General features: G+C 40.5%; 1 protein-coding gene across 1 annotated transcript in view; it reads left to right on the forward strand.

The window, feature by feature from the left end:
• Window positions 1–20,799, forward strand: part of LOC128940474 (neuronal acetylcholine receptor subunit alpha-7-like) — a 57,988-nt gene extending 37,189 nt beyond the window's left edge. Inside the window, exons 8-10 of the mRNA XM_054281907.1 lie at window positions 1,122–1,208; window positions 14,464–14,573; window positions 19,756–20,799. Coding sequence (XP_054137882.1) covers window positions 1,122–1,208; window positions 14,464–14,573; window positions 19,756–20,277 — 719 coding nt within the window. The 3' untranslated portion in view covers window positions 20,278–20,799. The remainder of the gene's footprint in view (window positions 1–1,121; window positions 1,209–14,463; window positions 14,574–19,755) is intronic.
• Window positions 20,800–24,160: the final 3,361 nt, after the last annotated feature.

A 24,160-nucleotide genomic window follows, 5' to 3' on the forward strand; every position in this document is an offset into this window, starting at 1 on the left:
ATCTTGTGGCCTGGGAGGAAGCTGAACTTGTTGCTGGCAAGGTGGCAGTGATAATATTCTATCATGCCTGTTGTTATGTACTTTAGTACATCTCAATGCATTTCACAGCTCATTGACTCTTGACTCTCTTTTTCAGATGAAATATACTAGGAAGCAAAGAGTGGAAGAGCTGTGAACAGCAGCAGCTGGGCACTGGATTTTCACCTTAAAAATCCTTAAAAATTAGCTCCCAAAACGCCTAGTCATGTGTCCCCTGTGAACACAGCCATGGGAAGGGCTAAATGAGATTTACTGTTGTGTGTGTTGATAAAAATGGGAAGGTCTCCTTCCAAGAGGAGATAGGCAAGACCTGTAAATACACCAGACTGGGCCAGCTGAGATCTTAAGAGTTAATTGCGAATGATTCTGTCTCAGGACAGAGACTTCTAAATCATATGAACTGTCCTCAGTGGGGCTTATTTTGGTTAAAAAAAATGTATCTGAGCAGCCTGCCTTACAAAAAATAAAACACAGGCTATCAGGGGTATAATTGCTGTCTATGAAATAAGGGATGGGGATAAGGAAAAGAGCTATTTGAGCTGAAGTACAATGTTGACATAAAAATATGAGCTAATGTTAATGCATTGACCTTTTGATTTCTCAGTATCAGGATGGTTAAGTTTAGCAACAGCCTTTCCACATAGAATAAAGAGCTTCTTTTATAACAGACTGCATGTCTTTGAGGGATGTTATATAATATGTGATAGCAAAACCTAGGCTGCTGTCTGTGCAAGTCTCTCCTAGCCCTTAACAATCATTTGGGCTTTGTGCAATGTTTCGGAAAAGCACTGTAGTTCACCAGTTTTGCAAGCTTCGTTTCACTCAGCAAAAAAGATTTCTCCATTACTTTGAGAGAAGCAAGGGTTTGTGTGTATTAGAGAAAAGGGAAAAGAGAGCAGATAGAGTTGCATCTAAAAACACTCACACTTTGTGGAAGTTCTAATCGTCACTGACAGATATGAAGTCATGGGTTTGCCTTAGCTGTATATCAGGACACTGCTTTATTTAACAGCACAGACATCAGAGGAGCAGCTGCAGAGTTCATTTACCTCATTCTTCCCAAATATGTTCACTCCCTCCAGGTATCACTGTCCTTCTTTCCCTGACTGTATTCATGCTGCTCGTGGCTGAGATCATGCCTGCAACTTCTGACTCTGTCCCACTAATAGGTAAGTTGATTTTCACTGCTTTGTGCACTGTGTATGATACCTCTCAAGAGCTGTTCAAAGCCAATTTGAGGACTGACTGTTACTACAGTTTTGCATTCAGCAATGTCAGGAATGTCAACCTGGATTTCACCATGTGCATGTATGAAAAGGACCTACATGAGGTTACAGAAAGGCACTGGAAACCATAGATAAGCAGGTAACTGCAATCAGGGATTGAGAGGACATAGACTGTACATGGCAGAAAATTGATTTTTCTTCTTCTGCATCACACCACCTCCCTGCAATTACACAAATCCTTCCTGCCTTCCCTCTTCCCTCAGTCTGAAGAGCAATTCAGGATACAACAGTCATAATTCAAGTATATCACTGAAGCATTTTTAATGTATACTGAAAACTACGGGGCAGATCATCATCTTGGGATTGTGGGTGAGACAGACATTGTTACAGCCTCTGTTTTTATAGGACTGCTCCTTTACCTTGATCTCATGGGGTTTTATTGCAGGGTAGACAAAATAAACCTGTCCTATTTTACAAAGTAACAAATGAACACTACCTAAAAGACCTGTGATACAAACCATGACTAAAGTACATGTTCTAGACAGCAGAAATGAACAAAATAGTCAACAATATATCTAGACGCTGATGTAAGATGCACGTCACATTTGTATAATGAAAGCCTCAAAAAAGTTATATGACTAGGACAAAAAAACCCCAACATTTACTCAGACAGCTTCATGGTCTCTCTTCAAGGCTTTAAGACTAGGCCTGACTCTGAGGAAGGAGATAAGCATGCAACAGTAGGTACAATGGCACCCATAGGCAAGAGTTTCTGAAAGCCTCCAAAAAACTTACTCATCTCAGTGAAAGTCAGCAGGACTCTTAGCTTTGAGTCATACAGGAGCTTCCAAAAATCTAATAAAACCACTTTCTGAGCATGTGCCTAGGACACAATAGAGACAGACACAGTTCTAAGAGAAACTTGTGTGCAGGGAGGAGACACAAGCCATCTTGAACCACTGTTGACATAATTTGGCTGCTTATAATACACGACAAATCCCATTTAGAATTTGTAAAGAGGTACACTTGCCAGTCCACTAGCTTTAACCTGAACAGTTTCTACTAATACAATCTTCTATCACAGAAGGTAGGATTTGTACCGAGAAAAACTATGAATAATTATGTATTTTTACGGACTTTGATGTTGCAATGACAGGCAATTTCTGCTTATCAGAGAATTCCTAAAGTTGCTGTAAATGCTATCTACTACTCTCTCATTCTCTGCAAATATTTTAATTTTTTATTGCAGACAATCATGTTGGTCAGACATGATTTATTCTTATTAAATTTTGGATGGCTGTTCCCATCCCCACCCCCTTCCTCAACTGTCCAGAAATGTTCCCTGAGGACTTGCTGCCTGATGTACCCAGGGAGAGAGTCAGAATGACAAAGCTCTTGTTCTCTGGATTGTCCTTTTGAGAGGTGGATGCAAAGCTGTCTTTCTCCATCTCCTTAGTCTTGCAATGGTCCCATTAGGATTCTTGATGATCCCATGGATTTGGGCAGGTTCAGATCTCACAATCAATCCATGAGTCCTTCCTTACTATTGCTGGTTGTGTTCCTCATCCTTGAACCATCTCTAAACACAGAGACATCAGAGACCTTGATGGTGCAAACTAAGGCAAAGTACTCACTGCCTTATCACTGTTATCTTATCACTGTTCACTGTCACTGAATCATTCCCTTCTTTCAAGTCACAAATATGGACTTGCCTTGCTAAACAAGGCAAGTCCATATTTGCCTTGTTTAGCTGTTTGTGTAGTCTTTGTGTAGTGATGGAAACTCTTCCTGTTGCCTTTTGATACCCACACCAGCTTCAATTAATGAGTTTTAACATTTCTGACACCAACCATAATGACCAGCAAATGCTTCCAAATTTTCATTTTGTAGCCTGTCTCTGCTTCCCCCATCTCTTCTGCACTGAAGCCCTACCATGAGTTCACAGTTTGGCCACACTCATCTACTGGTGTGCTTACTTATTTCTTGCATTTGGAGGCACTGTGCTTAAACTCTCGCAGTTTTCCTGTGCTGCTTTATCTTTCAGAGCATTCCCTGGTGGGATCCCAGCTACTAGTTCCCCAAAATGACAAATCTGTTCACCTGAAGTCCAAGGTCTATGCTTTGCTGTTCTTAGTCCTCACTCAATTAATGGTCCTGAGCTTCACTATTTCACAATAACTCCAGCCTAGGTTGCCGCTGATTATTATGTTCCCAAACAGTTCTTCATTGCTAGTGAAGCACAATGTGCACCACCCCTGGTTGTACATTATATATGTGCTGCCTTTTGAGCAGTCATCAGGGTAGATCAAGCTCCTGGTGGCAATGAGGGTTTGTGAGACAGAAGTTTCCATGAGTTGTTTTAAGAAGTCCCCATGTCCACTGTCTTGGGATGGTCTATTATGCACTCCCACAACAGAATCACTCCTTTTGGCCTCTTCACTGAAGCTGATCCACAAGTTCTCCAGCAGCTCTCATCCGCCCAGACAGAAGCCATTCACACCCAAGTGGCTCCTTCATATAACTTCTTTTCCTGATGAGCTTCTGGTAGTGAGAAATGTCCCTCAACATCTCAGTTTTCCAGTAACATTATTTCTTCACAAATATGTGCAGAGTTTCAGTTGATCTTGCATATTCCCCAGACTTAATGCATTTTCTCACTCTGATGGTGAGATCTTCTACCTTGTTTCACAATTCTTGAGGTCTTGCTCTGACTACCCAACACTATTTTTTTCCACCCTTGTCTGCTACTTCTGCATGTACATGTGGGTTGTTAGCTCCCTTCCACAGTATTTCTGGTTTTAAAGCCTGCCTTTATCTTCTTTCTCCATGCCAAATTTGCAGGGAGACTGCTTATCCATTTGGCTTCTACACCCAAACAGCTCTTTTTCAGTAAGTGCTCAAAGCTGGACTGTGCTCTTTTACATTATCTTGAGTTCTGAAAACCTTATCCTTACTCTAACAGAGTGACATAGCATCTTTTCCTCACAGTGGTCCTACAGGTGATCTCACAGGGAATATTTTAGCTGCTAAATAGAATATGCCAGGTCATGCTCATAGTTTTTCAGTTTCTCAGTGTGATCTCTAGTTCAGTTAAAGTACTCAGAATTAATACAAGGAAGACGAGTATATTTGGAAAGCTCATTCCAGTTTTGAATAATCAGCATGGTTAGCAGCAGGTTTCAGGAATAAACAAGTCTTCTAAAGCATGTGGTTTGTGAAGCATGCAGATAATTTGAAGTAGAAAGATCCCATGCTAATCTGCTGAAGAGTCACTGTTATTGGTCTTCATGCATTGGGGTGCAGAGATACTTTGAAAACGTGACTCCACATGCTTTAAAAATCTGCATTATATTTTTAGGACCTGAGTTTTTAGAAACAAACATGCATCCATGCCTCTCTGGATGTGCCTGCACCCTCACAGCCTTTGCCATTTCAAAGCCACTAATGCCTAACATGCTGTGCTTTCTTTTTCTGACCTTGGCTTTAACTACTGATCTCTAATAATATGGAAAAATATCACAGCTGCTGTTGGAGTGTCTTTATTGAGGTAGCAAAGGAGAACTGGTCTAATATGACACCAAGAAAACTACTAGCTTTTGTGATCGGGAAGATATTTACAGAGTAATGTGGAAATCATAAGTTAGTTCCTCTTAGTTGAGGGGAACTTCAAATTAAACAAACAAAGCACCTATCAGATTAAATAATCAGAAGGATGCAAGTGGGACAAGACAGCTGCTTTTTTGTGACCCATTTTGCAAAATGGGTCACCCCTTCCTTGGTATGTGTTCTGCATTTTCTGTCTGTTTATAAAACTACCCAAAGCAGAGACTCTCTTAGTCCACATATCCAATTTCCCCAGATGAGAGATTCCCATTTCTCAGCAGCCTACCAACTATCATGTTAATACATACTAAAACAGGTCAACTTCTTTTTCTGTAAGGAGCAAGTGACAAGACTTGACCTAGAAATCAGTAGCTGGCAGCTCAGCACCTTAGAGCACCAGAACCCTACTGCTCCTGCTGCAGGGTAGAGCTTTCATATGTTCCAGTTGGACAGGCTGCCTCCTGCTCTCACTCTGCTTTCTTGGGGCATTCACATCAGTACCTCCTTGCCCAGCAGCATTCTCACTCCCATCCTTCTCTAGCACACCCTCCCTTTTGGGGAAAATATTTACTTTCAAAGCCCAGTTTTCAGCAACACACATCTATGCAAAGAAGGGCACCAAAATATTTCAAAACTTGAATCCTGCCCTTCCACAGAGATGCCAGTGGAAGGAGAAGGCCAAACCAGGGAATGATGTCTCTGATTCTGTTTAAAACATTAGTCACCCATAGCTCAGCAATTAGCTCAACCATTTCAATAAAAAGAGTCGAAGGCCCATGATATCTACAAACACAACAGTTTGGCTAGAATCCAGCACATGTCAACTTTATGAACAAAGATTCTTTCTCTACAGAATACTGGAAGTCCCTCCTGGCACTTAAAACCTCTAGAGTATAGCTCCTGAAAGCCTTTCAGACCATGGCTATACAGCAGCAACTGTGTCCTAAACTTACCCTTTCTACTGTAGCTTAATCATGCCTTGCGGGAAGTGTGTCTTGCTGCAGCCATGATTTTACTTACTTTTAATTTTCTCTTTAAAGTTACTTTTACCAAGAGTCCATATAAGTAGAAAACTGGAGTTCATTACTTGAGGAAAGTTTGTACAGAAATGCAGAGAACTCCAGATGTGATACACAACTAAATTACTGGTCTGACTGTGCTAATAACTAGGTAAAATCATAAAGCCTGTATGATACAGCTCAGGTATAAGACAATTGGTTTTTTTCTCTTTTTAAAAACATATGTAATTATGCAGATTTGTTCTGAACTATAAATGCCAGTAATTTTGTGAGGATTTCATGCACCTTCCAGTCCCTATTATTGCACTTATCCAGTGCATTACATAGGAAGATGTAACCATATCTGACTGTGTTGATTTCCTGCTTCAGCAACTAAATCAAAATTGAACAAATACTGCTATCAACAAGTACTGTTATTTTAATTAGAGCCTTTGTACAAGATCAGGCTCTGCCTCTTGAAGTCAAAGGACTAGGTAATTAATCTCAAAACTACATTGGAGGTATTTAGCTCCACACTGTAAGGACCATTTTTTAAAATAAAGATATTGTGATCCATGTTAAGTGAATGGTTGAAACAAATTATTTTAGAGGTATTTTCAAACCTATATGATTCTATTAATCTAGCTAAATAATAGTGGACAAGGATCTGGTTTTGGTAATGGTTATATGGCCACTTCTCTGGAAAGGATGAGTTCTTTCCTTAGGCAATAGATGTACGTCTGAATTCCTTTAAAGTCTTCATATCCCTGTTCTGTTTCATAAAACAGTGTTTTCTATCCAAAAGCAACCTTATAATTAAGATTAGGAAATCATGCATTAAGAAGTTACTAAGGAACAAATTCCTCGAAGTCAATACAGATTCCAAACTGCAACTCTTACATTTCATTGCTATCCTTTGGCTGGAGTCTCCTTGAGATTACACAGTTGGTGGTAATGTGGTCCCACATCCAGTGGTACCAAATAAAGCAGTAACCAGAATCAAATTTATCATGCACTGTTGTAGGAAACACTTCAATAATGCTTCAGGATAAGTTGCTAGTTTGGGCTCATGGACTTAAAAGAATTAATCTCCTAATGTAACACTTAATTCTACCAAAATCAGCCAGTTTTTCAGAAAGACTGATCAATCCACAGCCCATGTTGTCAGACATGGTCAAAAGCCATTGCTCTGGAAAATTTAGGCCAAGCCTGTGAGGAGCCTAACCAGTACACCTTCCTGAGTATTCTTTTCTCCTGCCTGCAATATCACCTCCAGAGGGGCAAAACTTTTGGGGCCGCATGGCACTGTCTGCACTTCCCCCCCATTCCTGCAATTCACCTCTGTTTTCCTGTGCTGCAGTCCCACCACTGTGAGGACAGGGTGGCACCGTGCAGAGACAAACCTAAAATGCCTGCTTTGAAAACTCCACCCAGCTCTTTGCACTTGTATGGAGTTGAAGCTCTGCAGGCTTCGAGTTCAGGCCCCAGGTAGCACAGAAGGTACAGTCACACAAAAAGCAGCCAGCAGCACCCACGGCTGGACTCTTCCAGCTTTTGACTAAAGCTGCAATAAGCTCTGACTTAGCAGCTCTCTGTCCATCCTAACCCATGCTCTGAGGAAGTATCATTTTCAAAGTACTTTGTCAAAGCAGATAAAGCATGCTTCTACCCAACAGCCAAATCTTGAACTGAGATATTCAGATGTATCAGGCTGGTCAGATGATTTGTTTCTTCGGTAAACACTTTTTAGACCTTGTAATTTGAGGCTTCCCCTTGCACAGGAGAAGTAGTTAATAATATCTGATTGTCTTCCATGCAAAACAAATTGCAAAGTGCTGCAAATCCTTATTTTCTACCAGCTCTCTCCAAAATAACACCACTGTATTTTTCTTTAAAATGAGTTTATAGCAGAAAGTCGGAACACCAGGAAGCTGGTATGTAGACAGTGTTTGAAAGGTTCATAAATACGAGGAACTGGCACTTCCTATGATTAATATTCATGTGATGCTTGACATTTTGGCTAGATGTATCAAATAAAGCACAATAAAGTTATCTCCATCTTCAGTTAGCAAAATCAAATTTCTCTGTCTTATTTTGCTAAGCTCCTCTGCTTTTTAAAAAATCACAATTTACTTGCTGCTTAGAGCTCCATTATAATGATATCTTTCCAGCTGTGTCCCATCCTTGCTGTTCCTTACCATGCCTACGCCATTTCAGTAAGCATGAACACTTTGCACTGTAGTTAAGTACCTTTGCAGCAGATGCTTGGGGTGATTTCTTGCATTTAGTCATAGAGCAAATGAGACTGGAAATTACTAGGGCAGGGAAGCAATGTGGTGCTTTCTCACCTTCAGGAGTTACAGATTGTTTTAAGTTAGGAACATAAGGCATTAGCTGTTCTCTCTAGAGAGAAAATTAGATTAATCAGTATTATATTTTTTGTCATCTTACAGTATGTTCTCAGCTGATGCCATCTCACTTTATTCTGTCCCTATTTGAGTTTTTGGAGTGCCTTTCCCCCCCTGTCCTTTCATGGTCCTGCCTGGTACCTTGTCAGAATCAGGCCCCTATTCAATCTCTTTCATGAAACAGAAATTCTCATTCATGGCAGCTCTTGGAGTTTAATCTCCATGATCAGTGATGCTTTTCCAAAGCCAAGAGTCTTGGATGTTTTTTTCTTTACAGAAGAATACAGTCAAATGAAATTAGAGAACAGTTTTACTTTTCAAACTCCCATGTCTATTCTTCAAAAGCATGTGGAAGGAGAAGAGTTTCAGAACACAAGTACCCTAATTGTATGTCCACTTATGTATTTCTTTGCTGTCTGTGTACAACAGTAATTCATAAAGAGGCTTTCTCCTCTATCTTTGATTTCTTGGTCTCTCAGTAACTCTGCCATTACCATTTTTGGACTGTCACAGTATCTGCCGAGCACCAGGCCTCATCCCTACCATAGGAGAAAAGAAGAAGGATGGTTGGAAGCCCCTCTGCCAGTGTCTGAGGTTTTCATTAACCTACACAGGCTTTAGTTCTCTCACCTGGGCCATTTCAGAAGTAGGAGCAGTGAATATCTCATTCTGAGCTCACAAGAAACACAAAGCGTTCAGCCTGAATGACTGAAATTACCAGGCTTAGAATGGCTCTAACCCAGTTATTCATTTCACGTGCAAAACCTGATGTTTTCTGAAAAAATAGAATAGAAACAGGAGCACCAGTGGGAGGCATCCAACATACAACTTGATCAATGTGAATATTTGAGCACAACACTTTCCTCCTTCCGCTAGTATTTCACAGGAACAAGAAGACTGTGACTGGTCACAGTGCAGATACACTCTCTTGCTTGTGATTGACTATGTTAACAAATCTGGGTCAGATGATAACTGCTGGCATGATATGATATAATTGATATGATATGATATGATATATGATACGATACCACTGTTCCATGACAAAATCAAGACAAAACATTCATCTTAGGCATTCTGTTTTGTTTACCCTAATCAGTCCTTGAAGTTAATCAAGTTCCACTTTAGCAGTATGTCTTCCAAAACATCTCTAAAATAATGCTAAAGTGCTTCTCTAACATCAGATAATGACAAAAAACATCAAAAAATGGTTCTGAATGCTCTTCAAATTATGAATTGCAAATTATTGCTATATTTTTGATGTAGGTGACATCAAAGAACAAATAGCTGCCTGCAAAGAACAAATAGCTGTTCTCACTGACTTTTTAGAAGATCTTCTGACTATCTGTGGTTTTATTAGATCCATATTTGTTATTATAACAGCACCTGATCATCTTCTGATTGTCCTGGGACAGATGATGACAACTCCTAGATTTAAAACTGCTGTCCAAATTGTTACATAATTCCTCTGGCAAAGAAAAGGAAGAATATCATTTATACAACAGCAAATATTTCATACTTCTTGAAGATCAATCAAGCATCCAAACCAGCTGTTCTGTTCACTCACCTCTGCTGAAGAAAGCATCCTACTGGTTTTAAAACCTATGAAGAGCATTTAGAAGTGACTGGTACAGACCTCAGTTTCCCTGAGGCCTGTTGAGGGGCTCCTAACACAGGGTGGAATTCAAATGAAGCTGGTCTGTACTAATATGGTCATGCAGATCGTGTACACTGCGGTGAATGATGTGGCTAGAAGGGTTAGAAGTAGGGCTCAGGTGTTTAGGTAGGATGTGTTTAGGCTTTCAATGATTTGGTCTTTTGAGTAGAACCCTGCTAGGAATGGTGTTCCAATTAGGGCGAGGTTGCCGATGGTGAGGCATGCAGTGGTTGTGGGTAGCATCTTTTGGAGTCCTCCTATTTTTCAGATGTCTTGTTCACCATTTAGGCTGTGAATGATAGAGCCTGAGCACAGGAAGAACATGGCTTTGAAGAATGCATTGTCTAACAGGTTGTCTGGTGCATTTTTCTGGCTTGTGGCAGTTACCCAGAGCAGTCACTTCCAATTATCAGGTGAATTATCAGCAACCAGATCCTGGGTCTTTCACATGCACCCTGATCTGGGGTTGCTGTTCCTGACACTTCCCACAGTGAAGGGAATTGGTAAAGATTCTAAGCTAATCTAATAACTAGGAGTTACAAGTAGGACACAGAGGGATGTTTAGTGGGAATTGTTAAGCATTTTCCTCTTGCAGTTTAAGTAAAAGGGGCTGAGCTTCTTTGTAAAACCAAATTTACTTTTGCCTCCGCCAACAGACACATGGGCACAGGACTTTGTGGGGGCAACAGCTTCAAAGGCCTAAATGAATAAAAAGGATTTAGGATGGTTCCTAAAATACTGCTAGAAAGGTCTGGTGGCTAGGCCAAGGCTGTTGCTTGGGAGACCAAATCTCATTGGTCTCTTGTACCCCACCATGCCCCACCTCACCGGACCACATCCTATTTCTGTGCTCAGCCACATCAGTGGAGACCCAGAAAGAGAGTTTGCTAATTCAGGGCAGTGTGGGGCTAGGGTAGAATGAGTGAAGACTGAAGCCTTGTGGCTCTAACGGAAGTGTTATCCATGAGCATTGTAGCTTGATCCTTTAAGCAGAAAGGCTTCTCTGCTCACAGGGTTGCTGGAGAAGGCTGAGTCATAGTCATAATCAGAGAGGGTGCCAGAGGTTATGTTGAGTTCCTCTGTGGGGAACTGCAAGGAGTTCTTTTAATAATGGATGGTCTGGAACGAAATTAAGCCAAACGAGGCAAATGTTATATCTGAGAACCATTTACTGGTAATGAAAAGACAAAATAAAAAGGATTTACTCTACTAAAGAGAGCTAGGGAAGATGGAGCAAGAGGAAGAAAACTGGGAGAGAGGGAGAGAGAGAGGAGACAGAGGGAAAAAGAGGGCACTACCTCCAGAAGTTGGGGAGCGCCCTCGCTGCCCCAAGGCTGTGCACACTGCCTGCCTGTGGGCAGATCTTGCTGTGGCCAGACACGAGGGGAGAGGGATCAGGCCGGAGGGCAGGACCCTGGACAGGGTCACGGCGAGGATCACGGTGGTGGGCAGACTCGGAGGCGAGCAGGGTTGGACGCAGGTGGCTCAGGCCGGGATGCAGAGATGAAGCAGGCAGGGCACTGCTCAGGGACACAGGAAGGCAGGGCAGACGCACGGGTGAGCAAGAGCCAGTGAGGGCAGGAGAGCCCAAAGGTCAGCTGGGGCCAGGGCAAAAGCTTAAGACTCAAGAAGTTCCCAAAAGGACAAAAGGCAAAGGATAGAACAGGCCCTAAAGAGACCCCAGGGCTTATAATGCTGATACCTTTTATGCCCCCAGCACCTCCCAAAGTCTGCCTGCTGACAGGAGACCATTGTCCCAGTCTGATGTCCCAGAGCAGTCCATCGGCAGAGACCTTTTGCCATCTGACTGGACACTGGACACTGGGGTACAGTGTTTTCAGTGTTCCCCTGCTCATGGGACTGCCTGTCCCATGTGGGACATGAACTGGTGGCCAGGCAAAGTCTGCCCAGAGACAAGGCTTTCCTCCATCTTCTCCTAGCTGCCTCCTGGATGTGGCACACGTGCAACCCTTGCCCTGCGTGCCTCTGACAACCATTGTTAAGGCATAACAAAACTGAATTGGCTCCTCACAGGTGAACAGGGACAGCAGCCCTTGTAGCTGTCACCAAGTGATGGGTTTTACCTTGCTGGTGCAAGGGCAAAAGACTTTCTGTTCTGTCAGGAACAGAAATGAGCAGACTGGAAGATTAGGCCATGCTTTTAAGGAGGTGTATGGAGGACAGCACAGGAGTCTTCTTCATCAGTTCTCCTGATGCAGTAAGACTATGTTTTTCTGCTGCCAGGAAAGAGAGGATGGAGGATTAAACCCTGGAAGAAAAATCAGAAAATGCTGAGTAAGAAAGGATATAATTTCAGAACCATACCTTTTTTTTTTTTTTCCTAGTGGGCATACCCATGGAGTTCTGAGGGCTTTCCTTCCCTTCCCTTACAGGGGAGTGGTCAATGAGTCTGGACCCAGGGTCTTGGCCATCCATGCCTGGTTCTAGATTGTAAGGACAGTCAGGGTTTTCAGTCCAGGGGATGCATGGGCATGTGATCTAGCAATTCCTTTGTGATCAATGGCTATTAGTTCTACCTTCTCCTGTCACACAAAAGGAGGCTGTGCATCCTTTTGTGTGACAGGAGAAGGTAGAACTAATCATATCTCCAGCTAGAGATGTGAAAGACCAGCAGCTGTGCCAGTTATTGCTATATTTTTCCTCCACTTTCACTGTTGTCTCTTTAGGACTGCCAAAATCCAGCCTTAGAGCTGTGCTGGGCATTTCCAGGACTTTGTGACTTTCTCTCTGAATACAGCACCTGCACCTACCTGATGGGCATAGATCTACCTGCCAGATTTTAGAGATGTCTTGTACACATTTGATTGCCTCACACTAACACATAGGGCTCAAGTACCATGCACTAGGTCCTCCATCCTTACTTTCCAACTGAAGACTTCAGTGTACCTTGAATGGGAGCACCCCACTGCTCCCCTCAAAATGCAGATGACACATCTCCAGCTTCTTCCTTGCCTACCACCAGGCAAAACTATAAAATATCTTTCTTTATGGGTCCCTGGCTCCCTTCTGGTTCCCAGGCTGTTCTGGAGAGAACTGTTTTCTATTTAACAGCTGTTCTATACAGCAGTTTCCTGACATCTGTTCCTGGCTTTACAGCACAAAAACACTTGGGAGCATCAATGCCTTTGCTAATCATTGGCTAGGATCTTGAGTCAGATATTATCAGGTTGTTTCCAAGTTTAACCAGGTGACTAATTTTCCAAGGATATGTGAAAAATCTTAGCTAAAGCCATTTTAAATGGACTATTTCGGGCCTTTGAAGTCTGGTGGCATCAAAATACGTAGAGTTTAAGGAAGTTATTTACTCACTCATGGTAGTAATTAAACCAACAATATCAACACTGCTGTGTTTCTCTAACATGGGACATGTAACAACTTCCATGAAACCTGGTTTGCTCTGCTTCTGCCTGCTTGTTGACTCTCCTCTCTATGAATAAGTGCAATAGAGACCTTTAAATTCATCTCACCCTTGGGACTATTCTTCTAATCTAGATATGTAATTCATTTTGTCATGAAAAGCCATACCTCTTGAAGCAATTCCAGCGTTGTTTTCAGGAAGGCCTTAGAACCTCATTATTGTAGACAAGCTTTTTGCTTCCAAAGCAGTAGGATTTGGTATTAAGAAACACAGGCAGAACAAAACTTGCTTTGGAGCTTTGATTGATTTCTTTACTTTTCCTTCAGGCTGCAGGAGGGAGGGTTGGGGGGTGCAAGAGCCTGCAGTCTGGGGCAGTGTGATGTGCTCTCCCACATTGCACCATTATGTCAGCCAACAGTAATGCTCCCTGGTATTTTGCCACTGAAGCCCTCAAATGTCATTACCCCTTGGGCAATTCTGCTTTACACTCCAGCGCATCAACCTCACTTCTGGCATGAGGAAACTGTACTGCCACTTAGGAGATGTGGCTTTAAGCCTCAGTTTGGCTTTCAAGATCTTGGTTTCTTTCCTGCACGGCAGATTAAAATTTAACATTCAAGGAGGTTTTATTGTACTTTCATAGGAACTGGAAGAAGTGGTCTTGAGTACTAAGAAGAGTAATGAGAAATATGCCTAGTCACCTGGGAGCAGTAGTGCTGCAAAGGTGGGGAACTGGTGACACTTTTTGGAGGGATGCAGAGGCACCAAGAGGACAGCATCTCCCTCCAGCACCTCTACTGGTACCATGGAAGGCCTAGGACTGGGAATGCTGGTGTTCAGTGGATGTTGTCAGCTCAACTTCTCACTGTCCTGGCAGCAGGCTCAAAGGTCTTCTTACTGTGAGGCCCTAGACTCCTTTTCAGGGACAAAACCCAAACAGTTTTCACCTTCCGTGTGTTCAGGGCCTTCCCTCACAGGAGAGAAGGGAGTTGAGCAGATACACAGCTCAAATGCTCCAGTGCAGCAAACCAGAGAAGAGGGTGTTCAGATGTGATGCAGTGCTTCTCAAATGTAGCTCTTGAGGCATAGCCAAGGAATAATATTATGTGCTCCTTGTATTTCCCCCCCTGTAACCAAGTCCTCCTTTTGCTTGCAGCTCAGTATTTCGCTAGCATCATGGTCATCGTTGGTCTGTCTGTGGTGGTAACAGTGCTGGTTCTGCAGTTTCACCATCATGACCCCCAAGCAGGAAAGATGCCCAAATGGGTAAGCAGCTTTCGTGAGAAACATTCAGGAGGTTACTACTGAAAGAAAAGAAAATTGTCTAAAAGCTACAGTGAACTTGTTAACTTGTTATAGGTGAGAGGCAGAAGTAGTTTTCCATTAATTTGAAGAGTCAGTTACAAACAACATAGTTGATGCTTTTGTTTGCAATTGAAGGGAAAGATCAAGTATACTAAATGTGCTTTTCCACTAAAACCAGTTTCTCCTATTCTCCATTAAAAATAGTTCCTCCTATTTGGCCTTTGTTTTCAACATTATGATGGAGTGGTTGAGTCATTGCAAAGTAATCTCATTCACCACCCAACTGACAGAATGTGCTAAACAAGCACTAGTCTCTACTGGGCAGTTTGTCTGCTGCCATCTGATCTATTCCCAGTGCATTAGCATGTGAACCCTCTTTTCTCTGCAGCAGCAGACTTTGTCAGCCCAGAGAGGTCTGGCACCAATGCCAGCTGGCTTTCAAATGGAATGTTTCCCTTAGATTTTCAAGTTAAAAGGAAATTATGTTCCATCTATTTAAAAGATTTTAAAATAGCCAAGATATGCTTGTGTTCAGAGAATGAAAAAGGACAAAAGCAGAAGCAGATAGTCACAGTCAACTATCTACCACCCTGTTTGTAGGAGACTGGTTGTACAACATCCTCTGAATATCTTGTTCACCACATTTTTCATGCTACACAATTATCCTGACATTTCCCAATTATTTCCCAAAGTGCTGTATGATTAAAAAACCTCTTACTTTCAAGGCAGCAGAGAATGTGCATTCTGAATGCACCAGCTGGAATGAGCCATCTTGTAGGCAAAACCTGAGGGCACAAATATGGGAAACATTTTTCAGATATCGTCATGGACAGATTCTGCAGCGGTGTAACAGAACCCATTTTATTGCTTTTTGAGGAGCCCAGACACAATGCCTCATGTTAGTCCACCTCCCAGGCCCTGCAAGTCAGCTCTTGCTCTCTACCAGTCTCATGTTTTCTTGTCTGGAAACACAAATTGTCCTTCAGGAGAAACCTTGTTCAGTGGCCTGACAGCTGAACTGACATACATTACACAACATGCCATCAGGAAGCTGAGGAAAGCATAACTGGGAAGTGCAGATGATAGACTCTAAAAGGCGTAGACCAGACAAGTTTACAGGGCTGAGGGATCTCAGGAGGAAAAATGTGAATGCCAAGTGTGTAGGGAAGAGGCTGACCCCATAAAAGTAAGCACTTATACTCTACAAGCCATAGCCAAGGCTCAGTTGTTAGAATTTGTGTTAGTCTCTATTCTTTTTGTTGCTGTTTTGGGGTTTTTCTTTTTTTTTTTTTTTTTTTTCAGTTTTGCCTGTCCACCTATGTCAGGTGTTTCTTACAGACACCGAGACTGACTTTTTCTCAGTAAAAAAAAAAAAACTGAAGTGAAGAAGTAGCTTAAGAAAGACGAAAATTTTTTGCATTACATTTTTCTGCATTTCCAGTACCAGCTGCTGCCCTTACCATTTACTTATTCCCACAATGTTCTCTTCATGTCAGAGCCAGGCATCAGCTTATTGCAAGCTCTAGCCCTGATTAATTGGATATTGTTGCAGGATTGTTCTCACCTCCTGCTTAAATGGATTTGTCTGCTGGAGTCAGTTGCAGGGAGAGGCATTGGACAATTTGGCATGTGTGGGAGCTTCTGCAGACCCAGAAGATTTGAATGGATGCATTTCCTAAACACAGCTGCTTTCTAAACCATTTACAGTTGAGCAGTTTTTTTCCCTGCCTGTCTCTCAAGGGGTCTGTGCTTGCACTTTGCAATAGAAGAGGGAGGAGAGGGCCTGTTAGTGTTTATCCTCTCTGTAGGTGTTCACTTTCCTTATACCATTGCTTGGAATTGTGTCTTCCTTTCTATTAATCTTTGATGACTTGCAAACCAGCTTTTTCCAAGAGAGGAATTTAAATCCAGGGTGTTCAGTCAGGGCATTTGTTGGCTACTCAGTTGAGAAATGAGAGCTGCTGGCCGATGGACACTTTTGATAATGTCTGCTGAGATAGCATGGAAAAAAAACACTAAAGAAGGCCAGCTAAGGAGCTGTTTGGGAGTGGATAACATCAGGTATGGACTACAGCTCAGCTGACCTTTCTCTAATGACAGCCAAGACTGTTTCATGGTAAAGAGATATAGAGAGACCAAGCACTGAGGGAAGAAGGGGTTTTGTGGGAAAAGGCAAGAAAACTCTGTCTCTTTGTTGTGCTTAAAGCAGGTTTGTTGTGTTTTAGGCTTCTCTGTTGATATGGTTCAAACTCGGACATGCACAGTTCTCCTAGGTGCAGATGTCCCTTATCAAGAGAGCTTTAACTGGAGACTGTCTGCTCTGGGCTAGGCCAGGCTGGTGGCTCTGATGGAAGTAAGTAGTATAGCTGTATTGTAGATAGGAGAGGCTCACAGAGGGGTTGTTGACCTCTAAAGACAGCTGTACCTGTGTACTTCCTTCATAAAACTCTATATATGACAATGCAGATGAAGGTGTAGATTCATATTTTCATACTCAGCTGTAATCCAAAAACCTGTATGCTGCAGCTGTCTCTTGAATTAATTGTTATGACAAGAACAGATTGATGCCTGAGTGTCTGTGTTTTCAAGGAAATAGGGCATTTGAAATCCAAGCTAATTAAAAGCTGTGTTACTGTCTTCTGGGTATTTATTTTTCTATGGGAAATGGGTTTGACTGTAGTTATAAAAGTAATTTCCCTAAGGAAGAAAAACTCTGTCTTGAAGGAAAAAGCAGCATTCCAATATAAAAGTGCTTTTTCACCTCATATATCCTTTCAGAGTTAAGGCAGATGTATTAACATTTTCTAATAAGAAAGTATGTCTAAGTGTTTTGGATTTCACACTCCTATAGAATTAACTTCTCTCTCCCCTTTGCAACTGACACTGTTGACACATTGCTAGAAATTAAGACCTTTATTTTGTTCCATGTTGTCCCATTTTGTGTCCATGAGCAGTCTGAGCACTTAATTATAATTAAGTTCCATTAAAGGCAGAATCTGTTTTTCAGGCTGCAACACTATGGGTAACTATTTGTTTGTGGTGACTATAGAGAAAATAATGAAATATTTAAAGCAAAATAATATGAATAATGGAAAACAGTCTTGCAGGACTTTCATAGTTTAAATCTAGCTGGCATTTAAGTACCAGAAAGCCAGTTGCTCACATCCCAGCTCCCTTCCCTTGTGATGGTGAGAATAAAACTCCAACACTTTGTGGGTTGAGAGAAGAACAGTTTAATAATTGAAACAGAATACAATAGAATAATATGAATAATATTAATTATAATAATGAGTAACAATAATAAAAAATAATAACTGCAATGATGAGAGAGAGTAATAAAATGCAAGAGAAACAGGTGATGCACTATACAATTGCTCACCACCTGCTGACTGATGCACAGCCTGTTTTTGAGAAGCAATTGACAGCCTCCAACCAACTGCCCACACTTTATATCCTTTTGGAAGATCCCTCTGGCTAGTTAAGGTCAGCTGTCCTGGCTATGCTTCCTCATGGCATTGTGTGCACGTGCTCACTGGTAGAGTACCGGAAATTGAAAAGTCCTTGATTCAGGGTAAGCACTACTTTCCAACAACCAAAACATCAGTATTTTATCAACATTATTCTCATACTGAATCTAAAACACCATGCTGTACCAGCTACTAGGTAAAAAATTAAGTCTATTCCAGACAAAACATGACAATGATGAAGAACAAAACATTGACTAGAGGGAGAGAAGCAAAGTGGCTCACAGAAAATGGTACAGGACTGTGACATAAAAGAGCTCACATTGCAGAATTAAAAAATTGTGTAACTGCCTTTTACTGGTCATTGGTTTTGGCTATTATTATTATTATTCCTATCTGTGATTACTTAGGCTTCCTCCTTTCTGAAATTATGCTTGTCATTACAGCAGTACCTCCAAGTGCTAGCTGTAATTTTCCCATTCCTGTATCTGTATTGTGCAAACACAGGAGTCAATTTTTCCTGCATCTGAAACATTTTTGCAGTCAAAGTGTGGTCCCAAGTCAAACATGACCAAAGTAAGCAGGATTACACATGGAGTCCTTGGGAGTCAAGGCTCAAAGGGAAAACCAGAGGCCACATCTGTTTCCTTCTTGATGTCACATTGTTTGGCTTGCAACCAGGATAATAAAGTCATCAAAGAGGCCTGTATGCATGGAGAGTTCCTCTCAAGTGCATTGTAAATGGCCTTTTTGAGTGCATAACACCTGGAGGATCTTATAATTACAAGATTTTGCTAATTTAGTTTGCTGCTCTTCACACAAGACATTACTGAATCCACAGCCTTTTTCCTGCCTTATATGTTACCAGTAGGAATTCTAGCAGGCGCAGGCTCAGACCAAACATCTGAAGGTCAGTTCACTGGAAAAAATTTCTGGAAGCACTCTCTGGAGTTAGCTCACTTAATGACCTTGACAAGAAGCATATGAGGCACAATCTGCCATGTGCACGTTAGAGCATCTCGTGATGCACCAGCACACAGGAAAATGACAGCAGTTAATAGCGGCACTTAGGTTTTGAACCGCTAAATATAATAGATTTACTCTTTTGAAAAAAAAAGCCTGCTGTAGTTGAACTCCTCAAAGAAATATAAAATAGCTTTCAAAAAATCCATGAAAACCCAACCAAGGTCTTTTATTTAGATGTAAACAATAGCAATGGGGATGGGAAATGTTCTAGAATCTGTCATACAGTGATTTTTTTCAGCAAAATCTAAACATTGACACCCAAAAATATTTAACTGTATCTCTTTCCTTACCATCTGAGAAATGTTTGAAAACCACGCAGCCAATTTTGGGCTGTCTGCTCAATTGCAGACATCTCAAAGTGTTTAATAAAGATGAGTCTCCAAGGACCATTTTGTAAAGTAAGATTTTTACATCTCTTTTGCTTTATAAGCTAAGTGGGCATTGAAAATCCCTATGTTCAAGACAGATCCAAAAAAGGGCTATCCTTAGTAGAAGGCTAGACCCTCAAATACCCATTTTGAAAGCAGATAGCTGGAGAACACAGAAATCCATCAGTATTTCTAAGAAACTGTGCAGACTAACTGTAATAGTCACAAAAACTTTTTAAATGATGTAGAGTCTCCTGTATTTCTGCCACGGTAACTCTCTTTCAGGTCCGTGTCGTCCTGCTGAATTGGTGTGCTTGGTTTTTACGAATGAAAAAACCTGGGGAAAACATAAAGCCCCTCTCTTGCAAGTACAGCTATTCCAAGCAGCAGCTGAGCGTGAACAGCATGGAAGTGAGCGTCCTTCCCGGGCACCAGTCCAGCAATGGCAACACCATCTACAGCTACCACGCCATGGAGAGCCCGTGCTGCCCACAGCAGAACGACCTGGGCAGCAAAGGTGGGAAGATGACCTGCCCCTTAGCAGAAGATATTGAGCTTGTGCAAAAGAAAGCTTTAATGGACACTCTTCCAGTGATGGTGAAGATCCTGGAGGAAGTCCAGTTCATAGCGATGCGGTTCAGGAAACAAGATGAGGGTGAAGAGATCTGCAGTGAATGGAAGTTTGCAGCTGCTGTCATAGACAGATTATGTCTGGTTGCATTTACCCTTTTTGCCATCATTTGCACATTTACAATACTCATGTCTGCTCCAAATTTTATAGAAGCTGTTTCAAAGGATTTTGCATAAGGTTTTCAAAGATGAGCATGATAATCAAAAAGTGAATATTGCCAGTAATTTTACTAGATAATTTAACTCAAATAGAGAAGTGTACTTATATGTACTAACATACACAGAAGGGGATTAAAATAATTTCAGGACATAATTATTCCTGATGTTAGTGATTGTAGTTACTGAATAGTAAATGTATTGAACTCCGTTACTTATTTCATAGACTAGTGCCACATGTAATTTTGTCATGATCCGTGGTAAGTGATAGACAAGAATTCAATACATTACAATACTATAATATATTTATTACAAGTGAACATTAGTATCAATGTGTTACTTTGAATTTGTGAACTTTTGGATATCGTTAATTTAAATGACCATTGAAGACTATAATTTTTTGCATAATTTTATTGTTTTCAGTATATCTGTGTTTTATAATTATTGTTTGGTGTGGCTGTGACATGCACTTCTCAGATTTGGAAGATGTATCTCCACAGTCTTATGATGCTGTATATTGTATTTATGAGAATAAACCATCATCATATTAGCTCAAGCTAGCACAATGACTGGAATGCTTTCTTGGTAAATTTGTTAAGACTGTATATTTCCCAGAAAATCACTTCGGGTTATTTTTTAGATTTAAATTAGGAAATATTGGTTTTGACATTGGAAAGAAATTTCTTTCTCCTTGTTGACAATCATCTATGTAATTTACAATGCTTTCTTAACTGTTTCTGTCATCTTGAAAGTCTACTTAGTTTAAAATATCACTGCTTTCTTGGAACACAGTTGCCAACCTAACACTAACTAACTCTGTGCAATTAAGGCAGAATCTTGTGGCTCCATAATTTCTAGGAAATGGTCCACAGATTTAATTTGGCTCAGATTTCCTATCCAGTCTATACCACTGAAGTAGTATTTTTTTGAAAATTCTATTAGTACAGTTTCCTTTCTATGTGGTCACTAGGCTTTGTTAAAAGGAGTGTATAAAATACTAATTTTATTTTGCTCAATTTTAATCTATCAATGCTTATTATGAAATTTCTGTCCTTAAATATTCTCTAATATAATGTCTATATGTTAATAAAACATAGTTGAATTATGCCACTTCCTGGAATATGGGGGGAAAAAAGCGCTATTCTTAATAGCAGCTTTTTTCTACCCAGTACTGTAGATGGGAGTGACACCTTTTTTGCATGATTTTATTTTCCCTGCTGATCACAGCAGAGCTGCAAAAGAACATGATCTGTTGTAGACACCTTTCCCCTTTGGAGTAACACAACACTTTTCTGAATGTTTACTAGAAGAAAATAACAATCTATTTTGTTCTCTGGCTGACTTTCAACTTATTGTTCTTTCAGGGTTAGTAAAAAATTAGGATTTCCCCTATCTGCATGATGGGATCCTTCCCACCATCATCATTGGAGAAAGAGTATGATCATGATTTTACTCAACAGGAAGTACTTCCATCTAAAATGGATGCTGAAGCTGGTAGTTCTGTGGATTGAATAAGCTACTATTTCTTAAAGGAAAAGGTCCCTCAGCTTTTCCACTATGGCTTTTATTAGGTGGTTATACCTGGCTTTAAATGGAGACTTCACTGTTTTGAATGTTAATCCTCTGCAGCAGTAAGATTAGATCATCACAACCATGGATTTATCATGCTTCTTGGAGTTGTGTTCAAAAAAGCACCTAAGGAGGTCAGCCTAAGAAGGTCCTGACTACAGTGACCTGTTTTATATTTCACACAGTTTTCCTGGTTACTTCAGCTCCAGGTGCAGCTCCAAGTGGTAACAATGGTAAAATCCCCTGCTAATTCTATCCATATTTCAGAGATCTCTTCTTCTTGATAGGAGCACTGTGCTCTAAGTAACTCTTTCCAGGCCTGCAGAGAAAACTGTCAGTACCTGGTGATTTCTCTTGTGCATTTTGCTGCTTCTGCTTACAAAATTGTCCTTGCTGAGGTATAGAATGTCATTCAGGAAGGTTTTTCCTAATAGAAAAACCTCAGTGAAGAGCAGAATCATTCTGGGGGTTTGAGTTAGTTATACCAGGTTCTTCTCTTGGACAGCAGCTGAAATACTAATTTCATTTTTCTCTTAGTTAAAAGTCTAAATATCCCATTATTTCTGCAACTTGTGATAAAGGATGCTAAATGAACTTTAGAGCACTTATTCAAGGACTACTAATATTTTTGCTTGAAAAGCATTTTTCAGTAATTTTCAGTGACAGGATAAAAAAGGCAAAAGCTAATATTAAAGCACATAGTCAAAATAACTTAGCATTCTCATGCAAAGCATTTCTCCCTTACATTAAATGAGTTGTTGTATAAGAGTATTTTTAACTAGGTGCATAGACCTTAAGATGAGAATGAGGATGGAAACTATCTGAAAACAACAGTGAAAAATTAGTTTAAATAACTTTTTTTCATATGTAAAAGTTGATAGAAATAAAAAAATTCCATTTATAGGCCATGACTTTGTACTGTTAGATTATCCCTTATAGACATGCCCTAAAACTCAAATTGCAATTTACAACTCTTCACACTGGACTTTAACTACTTGCTGATTACTTTTTCAGATTGCATATGAGGCAGATCCTTTTGCTATCCACTTATCCCTTGGCTTTCTGAAAGGCAATAGCGTTGCTACACAAAGTTTTAGAAAAAACAATGTAAAATAGCACAGAAAAATGGTTACTGTACATTGAGAACATTGTAGAATAAAATGTGAACCAATCTAAGATTTTCCTGAGAATTATAGTACACTCAAAAGATTGGGACATATTGATTCACAGCTCTTTATGGCATCACCAGTTTGTGTGGTGGTGTATTTATTTCCAGGAGAAGGAAAAAATCCCAAATTGATTGCACAAGTTAAATGGCAACAAGAAACCAACCCACAAAATCTAAGCACTTGTAGAAATTTTACACAAGGAATGATGACCTTACTGTCCCCTGATAACACAGAACATGATAGTAAAAGTCATTGTGCACTTTACCTTGCTGAGGAGCACCCTATTTCCCAAAAGGCACCATAGGTTTCTGCAAAAAAGCTATTCAGCATAATAAAATGAGAATCTCTCCCGGTTTATTTATCAAACATAAAGAACAATCCATATAATCAAACATAATCTTTACTTCTGACTCATGAGTTAGCATATCTAGATACACACATGAAAGTCTGTGGTTTCTTTGGTTTTGGAAGTCAATTTTTGTCTTGCAAGTTTTCTAATTTATCTACCACTATGAGAAATACAGCTGTGTAGCTTCCAACAGCGAATGTCAAGTATTTCTATATTACAGTAAGGTTGCATACATCTTTCATTTGAAATTAACTTTTCAGTATTGATGACAATAAAGAAATAGGGGATCATGATCTAAATCCATTCTTCTGAATTACCAAGTGCCTAGGAAAAGAGGATGCTATAAATCAGAAAAAAGTTAATGAAGAACAGGACTAATCTGGGATTTTAGACAATAAGAATGTTAAATATTGAGAAATCCCCAAATACTGAGAAATCCCTACAGAGGTAAATAAAGGCAAAACGTTTAGGGTTTGAAGGCTGAAATGCCTTCCCTTTTGTGAGGCTCCTCTTGGCAGAATTTGGGACAAAAATTTAGAACTCTGTTAAACACTTGGTGAGGTTACATCTGGGTTAAGGGATTGGGCTGAGCAGTGATCCTCTTGCTGAAAGGCTTTCCAGAATTACATACCCAGTTTGGAATTAGATGCTAAACAAGGGTTTCTAGTTTTGTTTTTGTTTTTTTTTTCTTTTCTTGATGACAAGGAGACTAAGGGAGAAAGGACATGCAACATATGAAAATCCAAGTTTCAACGTAGGTAAGAAAGCACATGCTCAGAATGCTGCTCCATTTCTCTCTTGTTGAATGATCTAGAGA

This window comes from Melozone crissalis, unplaced genomic scaffold (genome assembly GCF_028551555.1).
Source record: "Melozone crissalis strain CALT ecotype California unplaced genomic scaffold, PUWL_Pcris_2 ptg000005l_1, whole genome shotgun sequence".
In the NCBI taxonomy this organism is placed as follows: domain Eukaryota; kingdom Metazoa; phylum Chordata; class Aves; order Passeriformes; family Passerellidae; genus Melozone; species Melozone crissalis.